Source organism: Hermetia illucens, chromosome 3 (assembly GCF_905115235.1).
Source record: "Hermetia illucens chromosome 3, iHerIll2.2.curated.20191125, whole genome shotgun sequence".
NCBI lineage: Eukaryota > Metazoa > Arthropoda > Insecta > Diptera > Stratiomyidae > Hermetia > Hermetia illucens.
The window spans coordinates 109667106-109683717 of NC_051851.1; the positions used below are offsets into that span (position 1 = coordinate 109667106).

Below are 16612 nucleotides of genomic sequence, written 5' to 3' on the forward strand. Positions count from 1 at the left end.
CCACGTTAGTCTATCCAGGTGCAAACCGAGATACTTTAGCTCATTCTGTTGAGGAATCATTACACCATTGATTGAGACCTTAGCGCAGTTCTGCCTGTTCAGGGTAAAAGAACCATGTCAGCACTTGGATTAATTTACGCGAATTTTCCATTTTGTAAACCACTTTTCAATTCATCTTAGGTAGGTTTGTAAGTTTTTTTGATGCAACTTGAGGATTGGTGTGGATAATTAAAATGATAGTGGCGTAGAAGCAATACCCATCAATTTGGAAATTGTTTTTATGAGTGAAGTGCGTTTCGGATATGAGCATTATATCGATTTCTTTACCAAAAAGGAAGTGTCCGATTTCTACATATTTTAAGCTGGTTAATTTGCTTTTGAGAAATATCTGTAAGATCTGGGTCTGATTAGGCATCATGTTTTGCATCGGGACCATAAATTGGTTCATCGATTGAATCAGTGTATGGAGAAGCCCTTCCGGTTGTGGGTTGGCGCGCTTGTATTTTCTTGGCTTTGAGGTGCGGGTTTCAAATCGCTAGTATAGCTCATGCCTTGTTGAGGTATGCTTTTAGAATGGTAGTGGTATATGTTTCGGCGCGTTGAATTGGTTGTTTTGGGCGCGACTTTTGCTTAATTTCAGTATAGACTAGACAACCTCTGTATTTAATCGTGCGAGTATCCTATTTTCTCGGATTTAACAACAGGAGTAGAGTCGCTTTTGCGTGGTACAAGTTATTAAGGTTTTGTGTGAAGCAAAACCTTATCAAAATTGATTCAATGTCCGTCTGTCAGTCTGTCCCACCCGATTTACTCGAAAACTGCTGAACCGATTGTTGTGAAATTTGGCGAGAACATGTGGTCTGTGTGCCCCTTTACATACAGAGAGTGCGTCATTTTGTGTCTTGAGCATAGGGGAGATAGGGCTCAAAATGTGTGCCCCAAAAAGTGAAACAGGTCTCATTCTCTCCTCTGCTTTCTCTATCCAACCGAAAAGTCTGAAAAAAATCACAATGATGCATCGATAGGAAATCTAGGCCTCAAAATACATCCCGTTCCGATATTTGCACAAATAAAGTTAATAATAGTATATTATCATGTTTTCGAAATTTACCGAAAAATCCCCCTAACTTCATTCTAACGGTATGAAACTTGACATAACATAGGCGATAATATAGGACATAATTCTGAACTATTCCAACTATTATTAACAAAGTTATAGGTGAAATTTCGCATTTCAGGTAAATTTATTGTACCCTGAAACGTGTATGACGTCATCATCACATCAAGTCAACTTATATGAACGGCGGGCCGATGGGGATGTTTTAGTTTTCCTTTTTTGATTTTTTTCAGTTATTTGCATATCAGTATCAATTACTCGAGGGAGACATGTGCGGGGTAATTAATATAATCGACATGTGTGTACCTGGTTACCAGCCGTTTTTAATTTACGTACGTGCATTTGTGCCTGGAGTAAAGTGGAAATGTGTAAAGATGTGTTAGATCAATTTATCAATGCGGTAATAGACAATCTTTGTTTATTTAGGATGAACACAACTTGTATAATTCTTTCACTACTTCACAGCCTCTGTAATTGGCTCTATTCATCATGATCAACGGCGCAACAACCGTATTCGGTCTAGGCCTGCCTTAATAAAGAACTCCAGACATCCCGGTTTTGCGCCGAGTTCCCTAAAAGCTGTCTGGCGTCCTGACATATACCATCGCTCCATCTTAGGCAGGGTCTGCCTCGTCTTCTTTTTCTATCATAGATATTGCTCTTATAGACTTTCCGGGCTGGATCGTCCTCATCCATACGGATTAAGTGACCCGCCCACCGTAACCTATTGAGCCGGATTTTATCCACAACCAGACGGTCGTGGTATCACTCATAGATTTCGCCGTTATGTAGGCTACGGAATCGTCCATCCTCATGTAGGGGGTCAAAAATTCTTCGGAGGATTCTTCTCTCGAACGCGGTCAATACTTCGCAGTTTTTTTGCTCAGAACCCAGATCTCCGAGGAATATATAAGGACTGGTTTCGAGCGAAATAGTTTTTGTAGGCCGTAATAGGCTCTGTTGGCTACCAACAACCGTGCGTGGATTTCATCGTCATAGCTGTTATCGGTTGTGATTTTCCACCCTAGGTAGGAGAACGCGGCCAAGAGTTCGCAATTCTTCTTGCTAAAAACCCAAGTCTCCGAGGAATACATGAGGACTGGCAAGATCATTGTCTTGTACAGTAAGAGCTTTGATCCTATGAGACGTTTCAAGCGGAACAGTTTTTGTAAGCTGAAATAGGCTCTGTTGGCTGACAACAACCGTGCGCGGATTTCATCATCGTAGTTGTTAGCTAGGAGAAATTATCAACGGTCTCAAAGTTGTATTCTCCTATCTTTATTCTTCCCGTTTGACCAGTGCGGTTTGATGTTGTTGGTTGGTTGGTTTTCGACGCTGACGTTGCCACCATATACTTTGTCTTGCCTTCATTGATGTGCAGTCGAAGATCTCGCGCTGCCTGCTCGATGTGAATGAAGGGAAACTCCCTTCACAACAAACGTACGTCTCGGGTGGTTCTTCCCATGATGTCGATATCGTCAGCATAGGCCAGTAGTTGGGTGGACTTAAAGAGGATCGTACCTCTTGCATTTACCTCAGCATCACGTCGTAGACGGTTGTTGATGTCAAATGGCCTTGAGAGTGATCCTGCTGCTTTTATCTGACCTCGCACATTGGTCAGGGTCAGCCTAGTCAGTCTTATCAATTTCGTCGGGATACCGAATTCTCTCATGGCCGTGTACAGTTTCACCCTGGCTATGCAATCATAGGCGACTGTAAAGTCGATGAAACTATGGTGCAATTGATGTTGATATTCCAACAGTTTTTCCATCGCTTGCCGAAGAGAGAAAATCTGATCTGTTGCTGATTTGCCTGGAGTGAAGCCTCTTTGGTATGGGCCAATAGTGTTCTGGGCATATGGGGCTATCCGGCCTAGCAAGATAGCGGAGAATATCTTATAGATGGTACTCAGCAACGTGATACCTCTATAATTGCTGCACTGTGTGATATCTCCCTTTTTATGTATAAGACAGATAATGCCTTGTTGCCAATCGTTAGGCATTGATTCGCTGTCCCATACCTTGAACACAAGTTGATGAACCACTTGGTGTAACTGATCGCCTTCATATTTAACCAATTCGGCTGTAATCCCATCTGTAATTGCCTCTATTGTTTGGGCATTTTGATGATTCATGCTCACCCGCAGCTTACATTTCGATTACAATGCCTTTGTGTGTGGTGGAAACATTGGCTTTCTTTTCCGTTGAGTATTAGGTTGCTAACTTTTCTCAGCGTTGCTATTTTGAACTTCATTATAAGGATACCTTTGAAGTTGTGAATGGGTCTTCACTATTGTCGAACGTAAGCATGAACAGTGGAAGTCCTCGCTTACTGACTATTGTATCTCGTTTTCATTACAGATTTTTTCGTGATCTGCCTGTCTGAGAGAGAGCTGTACATTTTTTTTCACAGAATTTGGTCCTTGGGTATCAAATGAAAGGGCGCGATTAGTACTTTTCGAAATTGATTATTTCTGATATTCAGTGAAACATATGGGAATCAAGGCTCAAAATATATGCCCCGAAAAGTGTAAAAGGGGTCGTTCTCAGAACCTATCCAGCTTTCGTTCTTCTAGAATGTCCTTTTTTTGACACGTTGAGTATAGTCCCCTAGCCATAACTTTGAAAAACTTATTGCTTTTTTTCGGACTTATACTATTGGATTGGATGCAGTGTGTGCTTTCCAAAAATTATTGAGTACTCTTTTATCATGGCTGCCGATAGTAGGTGTTTCATTTTAAATTTCGATGCGTTTTTCGCTTTATCGATTTTCACGGGACTGTGCCTAATGATTTCCGGTGACCAGTCTTAGACAATCTTCTTGTTTACAAGATCCAGTCAATTTCTCTAGCCAATTCTTCTTTATCTGTGTGATATCCTTTTATTTTATTTACACTACTGCCCTGAGGATTTCGTTTTCCTGTTGCTTTAACTTATGAGTTAAGCTCCAAGTTTCTAATTTTTTGTTTCCGTGAGGTGTTTTCACTACATTACTAGTTGGTTTTATATCCTTAGGTTTTCCTTCCGTCGGTGTTAGTTCTGTTTTCTGCACTTTGACTAACATTTTTTGATCAATGGCATCGATCAAATGCAATAAAAGGTTCTCTCCAGTATTGCGCATGGGCGACCTTCTGTGAGGGTGGATTTTCCAGTACAACTGGTGTGTCACTTAGGGTATATAATCCATAGTTTCGTTCCATTTAATATGGGTTGATGCAACTTGGATGAAGTGGCGTTCCACAACTGGCATTCTTTGCGATCGACGCTTCAAATCCATAATTTACCGCTGTGTCTTTCGTCCTGTCACCTTCTTTGGTCTGAGTGTTGGCAGACTATTAAAGAGAATGAATGGCGCTTTGCGGTAATGGGGACGGAGATGTTGCGTTGGACTAGTGGAAGTGAAGATAGTGTGAACATGGAAGTCGATGGGAAACAATCCAAAGGCTGTTGAAACGACGGAGGATGGTGATTTGAAAGCTTGGCGACTGCATCCAGATCAAGCCTTTGACAGAACGAAATGACGCAACCGATCACGAAGTACCGAACCGATTTCTAAACGGGGCAAAGGCTAAAGAAGGAGAAGATATTGGTGTAAGATAGTTGCGTCCATATTACCAGCTTTTCTTTCTTCCGCTTTACCTGGTAGACGCAGAAGAGAAGGTGCCCTTCTTACTATAGTTGGGTTTCCAGTTTCGCCCGTTATGTGAGTTGCTGTATTATTCTTTCGGATTGTGCAACTGTAGAGGTGGAAGGAAGACTTCACCATGGTTTTTAACTGTATCACAATCGGTGAAGTTCCGCCTCCTATGGATGAAGTAGCTAGTCACGGTAGCATGCGAATACGGACTGTTCCTCTAAACAGGAAAGAAATCATATCGGTCATCAATGCATTCAACCGAAGTAAAGACGCTGGGCTTGACGATCTTCCCGCAGCGTTGTTTATCGCAGTTCCTGCAATTTCAGCAGATCTGCTACTTCTACTCGTATTCAAACCATGGAAATGCGAACGCTTTCCCAGAGAGTGGAAGAGAGGGATTAGGTGCGACAATTGAAGCGGATATCTGGTACTCCCTGTGTTCGCAAAGATAATGGCTAGAATAATCTTGGAACGCATCAAAGGTACCAAATTTATTATCGATTGAAGTTCATCAGTATCTCAGTACTTCTTCTCATTTTTCAATACTTTGTTAGTTAAATAGTTGCTTTTCAGTACTCCTTTTATTTTAATAGGTAATAAAAATGAAAATTTTGTTTTGGGATGAGCTTATCCAGAGCCCACCATCTACTTGATGGCGGGCTGCACATATTTGAGAAGCAACTTACTTCTGCTATTCAGTGCGCGGACTACTCTTCCGTGGGCAAGCGCCCAGTACTTTTAAAAATTTATAATATTGGCTATGCGGTTTGGATCGCAGGGTAGAGGCGCTGAGGCAGCATCTGATGAGATCGCCTCTGCCCTGCGATCGAAACCTCATAGCCAATATTAGAAATATTTAATAGGTACTTTTCAACATAAACTGAAATTCATTACGAAAGCTGCAGTTCGAAATTAACGCAATATCATTCGCAATTCGCTGAGAAGTCCGTTAAGAACGCCCCAATATTGGGGAAGATGACGCGATATGCACGGCGGATAAGGCCTTTCAGAACATACGTAGAATAAGTTGAAATTAGTGTCCATGTTTTTTTTTTACAGTTGGTATATAACTTAAAAAATGAGAACTAGGTTTTTTTCCTTATCCTGTAAATATTTTTATTTTTTCCCCGCATACGATCGTTTCGAAGACCACGTGCCTCCTTCTTCAGCTGGCAAAGGTAAATACAATCGTAAATACGAATACGAATAAATTCGTACAATGATTTTCTATGAACACGAATGTATTCGTATTCGAAAAAGTGAATATCTCGGTATTTACAGGAGTGAATACGAAAATGGCCGTATTCACTCGTCCGAAAGTAAAAACGAAGGTATTCGTATTTACGAGTACGAATAGGAATTCTGTTGGGTGAATACATGTTTTTCCAAAAGCGAATACGATTTTTTTTGTATCGAAATAGTAGTAGTCGCCTGGATAGCGAATATTAGCGCTTTAATGGTCTGATCCTGTTTTACGAGTGGAGTGGGACCTAATATCCAATAAGAAAATTAAAAGACGTTGCATACGTGTTCATCCTTAATTTTATTAATGTTGGTCCTTTTTGGTACTTTTATAGTAACAGGTGAATCAGGCCGTTAATTTGTTAACTACAGTTTTTATATGCGCACAAATAAAACATTGTGTTGTTTTTATTGATGATAGGTTATATTTATTTTATTTACGTACTTTTTACATTGCTTATAACAGTTTTAATTTTGTAAACAGGCTGAGACAATAAGAAAAACAGCAGAGAGGAAACAAACATCTGACCATAATGTTTACCCCGAATTGATAAAGGGTTCAACGCTGCCAGGAAATTCTTCGCCAAGATATAGTAAAGAAAATATTGAATTAAAGCGAAAGGATGAAAATGACATTGAGAAGCCTCGAAAAAGGATAAAACCTACTTTAGTCAGCAAAACAATCAACAAGGGCAACTTTGTGGGTAGCATCACTCAAATTGAGACGGGCAACAATGAAGTTATTTATACTGCAAAAAGAAGACAAAGCGATATTGCTGAAAGTACTGAACTTCATGTAGATGAACATAATTTTATTCAGAATTTAGAAGGCCTGGATAAATTGAAAAAAAGTGAAAACAATGAAAATCTACTTACTCCAACATTCAACGCTCTAATTGAGGCTTGTAAAAAAGCTGACTCTTCTAATGACATGAATATATTGATAGAGAAGAAGCTACTCAAATATTATCATTCGGTACATCCTGATTTCGTAACATCAAAAGGCTTTTGCAAAACTGTCAAGTTAGTTCATGAACAAATCGAGTCTAAGCCTGAATTAGTATACTACCAGCTAAGGACTGTTTTCGAGGAACTGAAAATTAGGCGTAAGAGTAATACGGCAGTAATGTCAAATGAAGATGTGTCATCGACGGGAAATGAACGACGTGATCGTCAAATAAGATTACTGAGCAAAGGCCTACTGAGTTTGACAAAACGAATTGAAAAGCTAGAAGAAACTGACGTGGACTTTGGTGATGAAGACAATTCAGCGTATCTGCAGCTTGAACGGCTAAAAAAGCACGCTTGCAAGGTTTGTTTGATTTTACTCTGGTTAATATATTTGAAAAAATTTGATGCTTTTATATAGTAGACTATTATTATGAAAAATATTTGTTTGAAAATCAACAACGAAATCCTTTTTCTACTATAAGTAACAAGTTTAGCCTTCAAGAATAACTGGAATAATCTGTATCTATCGCTTCCACCCATTACCTTGCTAAAATTAAGTAGCAATTTTTAAGGTTTTGTGTATGGTCTCCATGATATATCAAATGAAAGGTCTCGATTAGTACTTTCCAAAGCTAGCTGTTTGACCATTTGATGCAAAGGGCAAAGTGCAGAAGCTGGAAAGTGATCATAGAAGCTACTCTGAACCGAAAAAAATCGCGAAGCTGCCACTATATGGTGTCTAGGCCTCAAAATATCCTGCATGCCGGTAGCTGCTTTAACGATTTTTAAGAAATTGACGGCAACCCCCCTAGAATCATAAAAAAATCTTCCTCGAACAGATTCACCACTTTTTAAGGTTTACCCAAAACCAAAACAAAACCTCTTTAAAATTGATTCAATGTTTGTCTATTTGGCTATTTCTTACACTCGATTTATTCGACAACCTCTGAAATTATTGCGACGAAATTTAGTGAGAATATGTTGACTGTGAGTCCCTTTATATACAATGTGTGGCATCATTTTTCCTTGGGTTCTAGGGTTAGTGTCAGGATGGCTCAAAGGGTTAGAGCGCTAGACTGTCATAGCGGAAGTCCGCGGTTTAAATCTTACTGGTGGCATAGGGATCAGCTGTGAATGAATAGATGAGTCGAATAGGGGTAATAATTTAGGTAGTACAGTAGTGTACCGTGGAATCAATAAAGTGCTCTAACACACTTCACGGGGCCGATCCAATATGAATTGCTGCGCTAACTATTATCATTATTGTAGGGTGTTAAGTGAAAGGGCGCAATTAGAACTTTTTGAAATTGATGTTGCTTCTGATTCTGAATGAAATATAGAGGAACGAGCACTCAAAATGTATGATAAACGATACCTGCTTTACTTTTTGGAGGTCACGTTTTGAGCCCTCATTCTCCTCTGTTTCACCCAATATCAAAAGTAAGATTTTCGAAAAGTACCAATCGACACCCAGATTTTCTGTTTACACAAAACTTTTGCAAACCCTCCATAAATTCGACGTAGAATGATGTAACTCACTATCCGCAAACGTTCACAGTTCTCATCTTTTCATTAAATTTGGTGTCAATCGCTATAACCGTTTCAAAGAAAAATACGTGTGACAGACGAGCAGGCGGACAGTAAACCGCGCGTCATATCATGTCATTTTCCACATTTGTTTCTTCCTTTTATAACTAAACACATAGTTGTGGTTTTGTATAAAACAAACAGGGACAGGGGGTTTAAACATTTTTTCACCAGATATAGTCGTGTGGGTTATCAAATGAAAGGTCGCGCTTAGTATTTTCCGAAAATGATGTATATTTTGACGAGAATTGTAAAGTGCGCGAGTAGGGAGTCAAAATGTACACACTTAAAATGAAACAGGACTCACTTTGGGAAAATACTCAACCCAAAAATCCGAAGAAAAGTCAGGGTGGCGCGCTTAGATGAAATTTAAACCTCCGGCAATTAGTGTCAAAGTTATAGTAGTTTAAATTTATCAATTTTCTGCGAATTAACTGCATCCTAAGCCATGCAAAAAAGATGCTGACGTCATAATTAACGAGAATAATTGATATTCGAGTGAAATATTAAAATTCCATTCCCGAAGAATCTACTTCTCGCCAGGCCTTCTTAAGGTTTTGTGTAAACAGAAAACCTTATTAGAATCGCGTCGATGTTTGTCCGTTCGACTTGTCTGTCAGTCTGTTTGTCTTTCTGTCACACCCGATTTATTCGGAAATGGCTAGACCGATAGTCACGAAAATTGGTAAGAGTGATCTATTGTTCCCTTTACATACAGCAAGTGGCGCCATTTTGTGCTAAGTTTAAGGGGCTCCCCATACATGTGAATGGAGACTGCAAATTTTTTTTCATTTACTGTGACCCCACATGGCCATCAAATGAAAGGGCTCAATTAGTACTTTTCAAAACCACAAATATGACTTACAAAAAGTGTAACAGGTCTCGTTCTTAGAACCTATCCAACCAAAAAATCAAAGTAGTGCATCGCTACGAAATCTAGGCCTCAAAATACATCCGGTTCCGATATTTGAACAAGTAAAGTTAATAACAGTATATTTCCACATTTTAGAAATTTGCCCGGCAACCCCCCTTATGTCCGCCCTGGTGCAAAATTCGACATGGATGTAAGGGATAACATAATGCACAATTTGGTCAAGTTTGATGAAAATCCAATTGTTATTAACAAAGTTATAGGGGTGAAGCTTTGCAATTTTGTGTGAATTTCGTGCACTCTACAATGCGTATGACGTCATCATCACATATCAATTCGTCAATACGAAAACGAAATAAGTTCATATGAATGGAGTAGGAAAGAATTATTTTTTTTTTTAGTTTTTTAGTCATTTGTATATGAATATCAATTATTCCAAACAGGCATTAGTGTATGTAGGTATATATTATATGGGTGCTAATGAAGCTTGCGGGTAGTGTCTAATTCAGATAGATATATCTGTATATTAAACCAGCCATATTTAATATACGTACTATATATGTACAATTTGTTTAGGGTGAGCATAATATCTATGGCTGTAATATGTACGTACGTTTTGTAGTTTGGGAAAAATATGAAGGAATATGTTGGGTTTGTAGCTATATAATCGCTCCGCACATCTCCTACTTTTTCTTCAGCCTTCGTCCCTTTCTCAAGCGGGTTCGACTCGTCGTGATCGGTTTCGCCATTTTATTTTATCAAATGCCTGATCTGGATATAATCGTGCGGCTTACCCATACCCGTACCGATTCAGCGTATCAAGCCACCATTGTTTCGGCCGGCCTTTTTGTCGCTTACCATCGACTTCGATGTGGCATGTAAATTCTCGTTAGCGCCAATTGCGTGACCATACCATCGAAGACGCCTCTCTCACAGATTTTCTACGATCGGTGCAACCCCATATCGATCGTGGATATCTTGTTTTCGAATATGATCAAGTCCAACGCACAGCGGATCAGAGTATGTTCAAGTGAAATGGGAATTTTAAATGTAGGGGAAAGCAACCAGTTGTTGGGTTTTTTTTCTTTTTTGAAAATGATTGAAATTAAGTATTCTAAATGGTAAATGTTAGATTGAAAGGAAGGTTTACACTACTATTGAATGCACTACGAAATTTGGTGAGATCGTGTGTTCTGTGAATTCAAAAAGCAAAAACAAAGGCGATGTCGCCGTATGGATTGTCGAAATGAATCTAATTCTTTATTTGAATAATTTACTTTTGTATTTGCAATGTTATCGAAGATATTTAAAGCTTCTCTTTTCTTTCCGGGAGTACGGCATAAATCATTACTTTTGCCAAGGTCAGTATGCTTGAGTTGTGTGAGTAAAGTAATACATGAGGAGTCCGTCTTGGACCTAGCACAAAGAATTTTTAGAGTCTCGATATTCTTCTCCAAGAGCTGAAACTTATCCCATCCATTGATGCGATATAAGGTAGATAGTTCCAAGATTTCCAAAATATATACCTGGTTACTGTTGAAGTTCGCCGTATCTATTTTACCAGCTTCTCTGAAGGGAAGTACGAGACGCGCCAAAATTGTTGAAAGTAATTCTGCTTGGCCTTCCATGTTTGATATGTTGTGCTGCTTTTCAGCTTTTTGGCTATTGTTTGCTTTCCATTGTGTCGTACCATGGTAGTCATTTTGGTGTTCGTTGATGCCGTGGGTGTTTCTGCTTCTTCTAATTCGATTGTCGTGGGTATTGGTAAGGGAGCGAGATAGTGCACTGCTCGATCAAAGACTCCTGACGAAGTTTTCCCCGTACTTGGACTTTCCCGTTTTTACCTTTTTCATTTCTATAATTCGTCCTAATAGCCAGTTTAAGGCTGGTGCATTGTCATCTTTCAAAATTACCATCTGCCCGTCTTATAGGTTCGACTCGATCTGCTGGTTGATCCCTCTATAATTTGGGAGAAAAATTTAAGTTTGGATCGAGGATAGGTTATGCAATGGTGAATTATAGCTCTAACTAAATATTTGCATTTTGCCGACCAAAATCATTGCCTTATTTTTGTCATTAAGGACAATTGACCAATTTGCGCATTTTCAACATGAAGATAAGTTAGGGCAAGCAGGGTAGGGTAAGCAGCACCTTTTGATATCGTTTCAACTCTCGAATATCGTGTTGAAGGTAGTTTTGTTGCATATTTCGAACGATGATGCTTAAAAGCGTGGTCCAGCACTGCTGCGGATTTGATTGGTTATTCTCTTTCCAAATGCCTAAACTTCAAAACGTACGCGATGATATGTTGGAGCCGCCGAAATTAATTGCTAAGGTAAATAGAGTCTTGAATGCTAGGCTGTCTTGTGGTTCTAGTAACAGTGCGTTTCGCTCGACCTCACATTCTTCTGAGTCTTTTTTGCAACTACGTATAAAAAAAGCCCCCATATGTTTGTTCATGAGTGCTCTTGAAAAAGTTCTTCTAGATGGAACATCGGGCGGATTCTCAGTAGATATGTATATATCTTCGTTGTTCTAGTAGCGATTTTCTATGTATTGATGCGATTCGCTTCGCTACGAATGTGGTAAATGACGAAGACTGTGCGTTGATTCAGGCTTTTACAATTTCCGAGTCGGTTCGGCCAATAAATTTAGCTTAACTGTAGTCTAGATCATTCTTGACTTTATGAGCTAGATCAGCAGCCAGCATTGCAGCGCTTAATTCAAGCTGAGAAATCGTTTGCGTCTTAATGGGTGCTACGCGAGGCTTAACACACAAAAATCGTACAATGATTCTTCCTATTCTATCTTTTGACCTTACGTACATCACTGCTCCATATGTTGTTTCCGAGGCGTCTGCAAATACATGAAACTATATTTCTAAAGTTGATGTGTCAACAAATACGTTTCGTGGTATGCGGAATTCGATTAGTATTTTTAGGCCTTCTCGAAAATCTAACCACCTAAGTTGAATTGTTTGAGGTACTGGGCTGTCCCATTCACGGCTGAGTTTCATCAATTATTGGACTATCACCTTTGCGACAACGGTTAATGGACCCAACAAGCCGGCTGGGCCAAAAAACGTGCTAAATCAGCTATGTGTTTCTTCTAGTAATCTTGATACGGGGGACGTCATGTACTTTTATAGAGCAATTTGAAGGCTGCCAACCTAACCCCATTACCTTGATTGATTCGTCATTGTTTTCGAATAAATTTAATTTTTTTTCTCTGTTCTCAAGAGGAATTAATTCCTTTAGCCAGCAATTCTATCGTTTGCTTTTGCATTTCGAGTGCTTCCGTGAGACTGTTTGCTCCTGCTAAAATGTTATCTACGTAAAAATTGCGTTTAAATACTTTGCTCCTAGTAGATATTTACGTGCTCGATCCTTTGCAAGTTGTGAACACATTTGATAGCGAAATACGGTGATGCTGTACTTCCGAAAATGACTGTGTCCAGTGGTGCAGTAGTGGGTGCAATTAATGTGCTCACCAAAAGATTAATTGGAAACGGCGATGATCAGGATGCAGCAGTATTTGGGTATACATATGTCCGATGTTCGAAAAAAATACATATTTGACAAGCGAAATCGAAATTTTTTATAAAATTTGGTGGTCGATCTCCCCCATATCACTTTGATGTAATCCTCCATGAAATCGACATACAGTTGTTGTACCCCCGGATTTTGCTGTAGGCATCGCCCAAGAGCGTAGAACTGGCGTAAAGCAATATCTTTTGATTTCTCTCACTTACTTGGATTGTCAGAAAACGGCAATTTGACTTTAGATCTGAAAGTTGCATCTCGTGTCGTTGTTTCTGTGAAAATAGCTTCACATCTCTATTCTGCGGGGGTCAAGGGTCGTCTCTTCGTTTCAACTTCTTCCATCTGTCAAAATGTACTCATAATTCGATGGTAAAATTCCGCACCTAACAGTACATCGACCCGACCTGATTTGATAAATTATGGGTCAGCCAGAACAATATCTTCCGGAATATTCCAAGATTGGTCTGAACATCGAAATAGATGGTAAACGACCAAAAGGCAGGCCGAAACAACGGTGGCTTAATTCGCTGGAAGGGGATTTAAAAGCCTCGACATTGCATCCAGATCAAGCATTTGATAGAGCCGACTGGCGAAACCGATCACGACAAGCCGATTCCGCTTGTGAACGGGACAAAGGCTGAGGAAAAACAAGAAGATACATCTATTTGTTGGCTCGGCTGAGTTGTAATTATCGTTGGCAGCACATACGCATCTATTACATTTCCAATGATTCTCACACTTAAAGATTTATACTAGCATGCTTACAATTCTTGTGTCTGCCACCACCAATATCTTGAAGCCGGTTATTGATCAAGGCCAGCGGCAACTGTAATTTTCTTCCTATTTGCTCGGTGATGATCTTTGAGAGGCTGTGTCCAATACTGCTCTGCACCTCAAAGTTTTTCCATTGGCTTCTGAGTTGATCATTGTAGTGCCTAGTAGAATGTAGCTGCGTCGTTTTGCTTGTCGAACGCTGTTAAGGATAATTCGTATCTCTTGTTGGTGTCTTGATTCCGGCTGGTTGTTGTTTGTACTTTGTTGATGTGTTTGACTTCTTGGTTAGGTGTGATTTTCGTACGTCGTTCATTGGAATGTGTTGTGCCTTTTGTCGCATTTCTTGCATCCTTTTGATACACAAGTCGGGGCAAAATGTCCTGATTTAAAACAATTCAGGCACAGTTTATTGGTCTTAACTGTGTTAATCGGTTGAAGCCTTGATGAAGTTGTTGCAACTGTACAAAGAATGGGGTCCTTTACACTGGACACATTTTACCATCGTGGCAGACGAAGCTTTTTATGATTTACTTTGGTTTGTCTGCTTCTTTGCTAGTGCTTCAAAGGTTTGAAAACGGGTTTCCAGGAACTCCAGTAAATTCTTGATTGATGGAATCTCACGAGGGTTTCCAGGAACTCCAGTAAATTCTTTAACGATGGAATCTCACGAGGGTCCTCGGGGGGTTGTCCAAATAAGGTGTGAGTAGTTCTGTCCAGTTTTTTCGCTTTTAGGAACGTCCAGATTCTCGATACTGGTTAAACATTCTTTGATGATACCATGAAGATTTTTAATATTTAAATAAGGTGCCTTTAACATTTAAATAAGGTGCCTTGTGTGAAGTATGGATTTTATAGGGTGTTCCCAGCTGCCTCGTAACTATTGCTTGATGTCAATAAACCTCTTATCAGTTGTTCTGCTTCGGCGGGTACATTGACCTTAAGGTACAATCACTTGGTAATCTGCTATCGGGTGCTTATGCATTAATTGGCTCATCCCGTGTAAAGGCCACTTTTTTGGCTTTTTTCGAAATTTTTTGTGAAGAACTGGATAAATACGAATTTTTCACCATAGATTTATTAATATCTTGAGCGTGCATAGTAATTTTTCCAGTCCGATCGCATAGTTGGTTATTGGATTGGATTATCAAAAAAATATTAGAAGCTAAATTTTTGGTGCCGTGTTAAACTTTTTTTTTTGTGAATTTTGGTGTTTTTTCACGGTGTTCGAATCACACAAAAATAACTATGTAAGCAGTAAGCTAAAATTCATAAGTGCATCGACACATTGGTCTACTTTCGCACAAATCAATTACAATATCAACATAATAGCAGTTAAAAAAAAAGGTTAAACATGCGCTTGTGCCAGAAATGAACCAGGTCATGTAAACAAAAATGTGTAAATTGTAAATTGCTTAGTTATAAAATTTCTTGTATAAAAACAAAGCGATAGTAATAAACCAGGCCACAAGCCAAAGCAAAGTGAAAAGAAGTATATTTTCTCCTTGCTTCTTTCGGTGCACAATAATTTGAGGATTATTGTACCTATCCCGGCAGCCAACAACAATTTAAGAATTGTTGATACAGATACCAATTTAAGGATTGCTATCTGCCCATTTTTACATGGGTCGAGGAGGTCGAGGATGCCTTTGGCGAATGTTCGGTGGTATTCCATCAAGACATTGCCGGTTACATAGCTGCGGAGAGCACTCAACGTCCAGCAGTTCAAGAGGCTCCAGATGCAGGCGAAAACTTAGTAAGGCTGGAAAGAATTAGAACACCCAGCTACGGCGGCGACTACACTCAGTGGGCAGCATTCCATGACTTATTCAAGGTCATGGTGCACGACAACAACACATTAAATGGTGTACAAAAGCTTCAGTATCTTCGTGCGTCGGTCAACGGCGAGGCACTTCACTCTAACAGAGACTAATTATGCGCCAGCATGGAAGTTACTGAAGAAACGATACAACAATAAGAGGGCCATCGGGAATGCCTACATGAAGGGCATATGAAGTTTACCGACCAACACTCCAGCTAGTGCGATATGTATCAAGCGCATATTGGACACGACCGAGCAATTCCGTGCCAATACTGAATCATTGGGAGCAGATTTAGTCGACCTAATCATGGTGTACATCCTGCAACAAAAATTGGACAATGAAAGTAATTCTGAATGGTAGAAATTTATTGGTGCTTCGAACGAGATACCAACTTTGAATCAATTCACGACCTTCTTGCATCAACGGTTCACAATACTGGAAGCAGTGCAGATTACCCAACGCAAGACGGTGAAAGTAGGGGCACACTCAGCACAAGCAACGGGAGCCGTCTGCCGAGTATGCCAGGGCGATCATCGAATTTCCCAATGCAACACATTTCTGAAATCAGGCATAGCCAGACGACGAGAGTTGGTAGCATTTTTGCGGCTGTGCTACACTTGCTTGCACGAGGCTCATGCAGCCAGTGTGGAAAAAAGCATAACTCAATGTTACACCAAGCATCGTCGAATAGAGCCGTATCTTCAGCTTTGCCGAATCCAAAACAACAAGTCTCATCGCCGAATGCTATCAACAGTGGCGTCGATATTACGGCTGTTCTATTGGCTACAGCAAGGATTCTAGTAAAATACAGCCAAGGCGCATTCATCCTTTTGCGTGCATTGGTCGATCAAGGGCCCCGCGTTCGTTCAACAGTGAAGCTGCGGCGCAACTCTTACGGCTACCACGTTGATCGACAAATCTGACAATCAGCGGCATCACGAGCAGCAAGGGAGCGATATCTGCTCAATGCAAAGACAGATGTTTCAACTTATCTCTTGTCGTAGTAAACCATATAACGGACAAGATTCCCCAGTCCAAGACACCATGTAAGATAGCTGAATTGAGACAGGAG

General features: G+C 39.9%; 1 protein-coding gene across 1 annotated transcript in view; it reads left to right on the forward strand.

Moving 5' to 3' along the window:
• Window positions 1-16612, forward strand: part of LOC119651428 (daxx-like protein) — a 104882-nt gene that overhangs the window by 48816 nt on the left and 39454 nt on the right. The window contains exon 2 of the mRNA XM_038055025.1: window positions 6480-7307. Coding sequence (XP_037910953.1) covers window positions 6480-7307 — 828 coding nt within the window. The remainder of the gene's footprint in view (window positions 1-6479; window positions 7308-16612) is intronic.